Below are 334 nucleotides of genomic sequence, written 5' to 3'. Positions count from 1 at the left end.
CCGGGGTGTCCCCGAGCCGCCTCCAGCTCCGCTCGGCCTTGGAAAGCAGCAGCAGTCACCTATCGCAGGTGGATCCGGTGGTGCCTGAGCAGAGCCGACCTGTGCCTGAAGCTCCTCCCGCACTGGGAGCACTGGTAGGGTTTCTCCCCGGTGTGGATGTGCTGGTGACTGATGAGGGCTGAGCTGCGGCTGAAGCTCTTCCCGCACTGGGAACACTGGAAGGGCTTCTCCCCAGTGTGGATGCGCTGGTGGCGGATCAGGGCTGAGCTGTGCTTGAAGCTCTTCCCGCACTGGGGGCACTGGAAGGGCTTCTCCCCAGTGTGGATGGGCTTGG

The 334-nt window shown here is 64.7% G+C and overlaps 1 protein-coding gene across 1 annotated transcript in view; it reads right to left on the bottom strand.

Moving 5' to 3' along the window:
* Positions 1-59: 59 nt before the first annotated feature.
* The window catches only part of LOC104472475 (zinc finger protein 271-like), a gene marked incomplete at its 5' end in the record, with an annotated part of 1,555 nt that continues 1,280 nt past the window's right edge, over positions 60-334 (bottom strand). Inside the window, one exon of the mRNA XM_010088171.1 lies at positions 60-333. Within this exon, the coding sequence (XP_010086473.1) occupies positions 60-333 (274 nt within the window). The remainder of the gene's footprint in view (position 334) is intronic.

Source organism: Pterocles gutturalis, unplaced genomic scaffold (assembly GCF_000699245.1).
Source record: "Pterocles gutturalis isolate BGI_N339 unplaced genomic scaffold, ASM69924v1 scaffold3367, whole genome shotgun sequence".
Taxonomy (NCBI): Eukaryota; Metazoa; Chordata; class Aves; order Pterocliformes; family Pteroclidae; genus Pterocles; species Pterocles gutturalis.
This window is presented reverse-complemented; position numbering and strand designations above follow the sequence as displayed.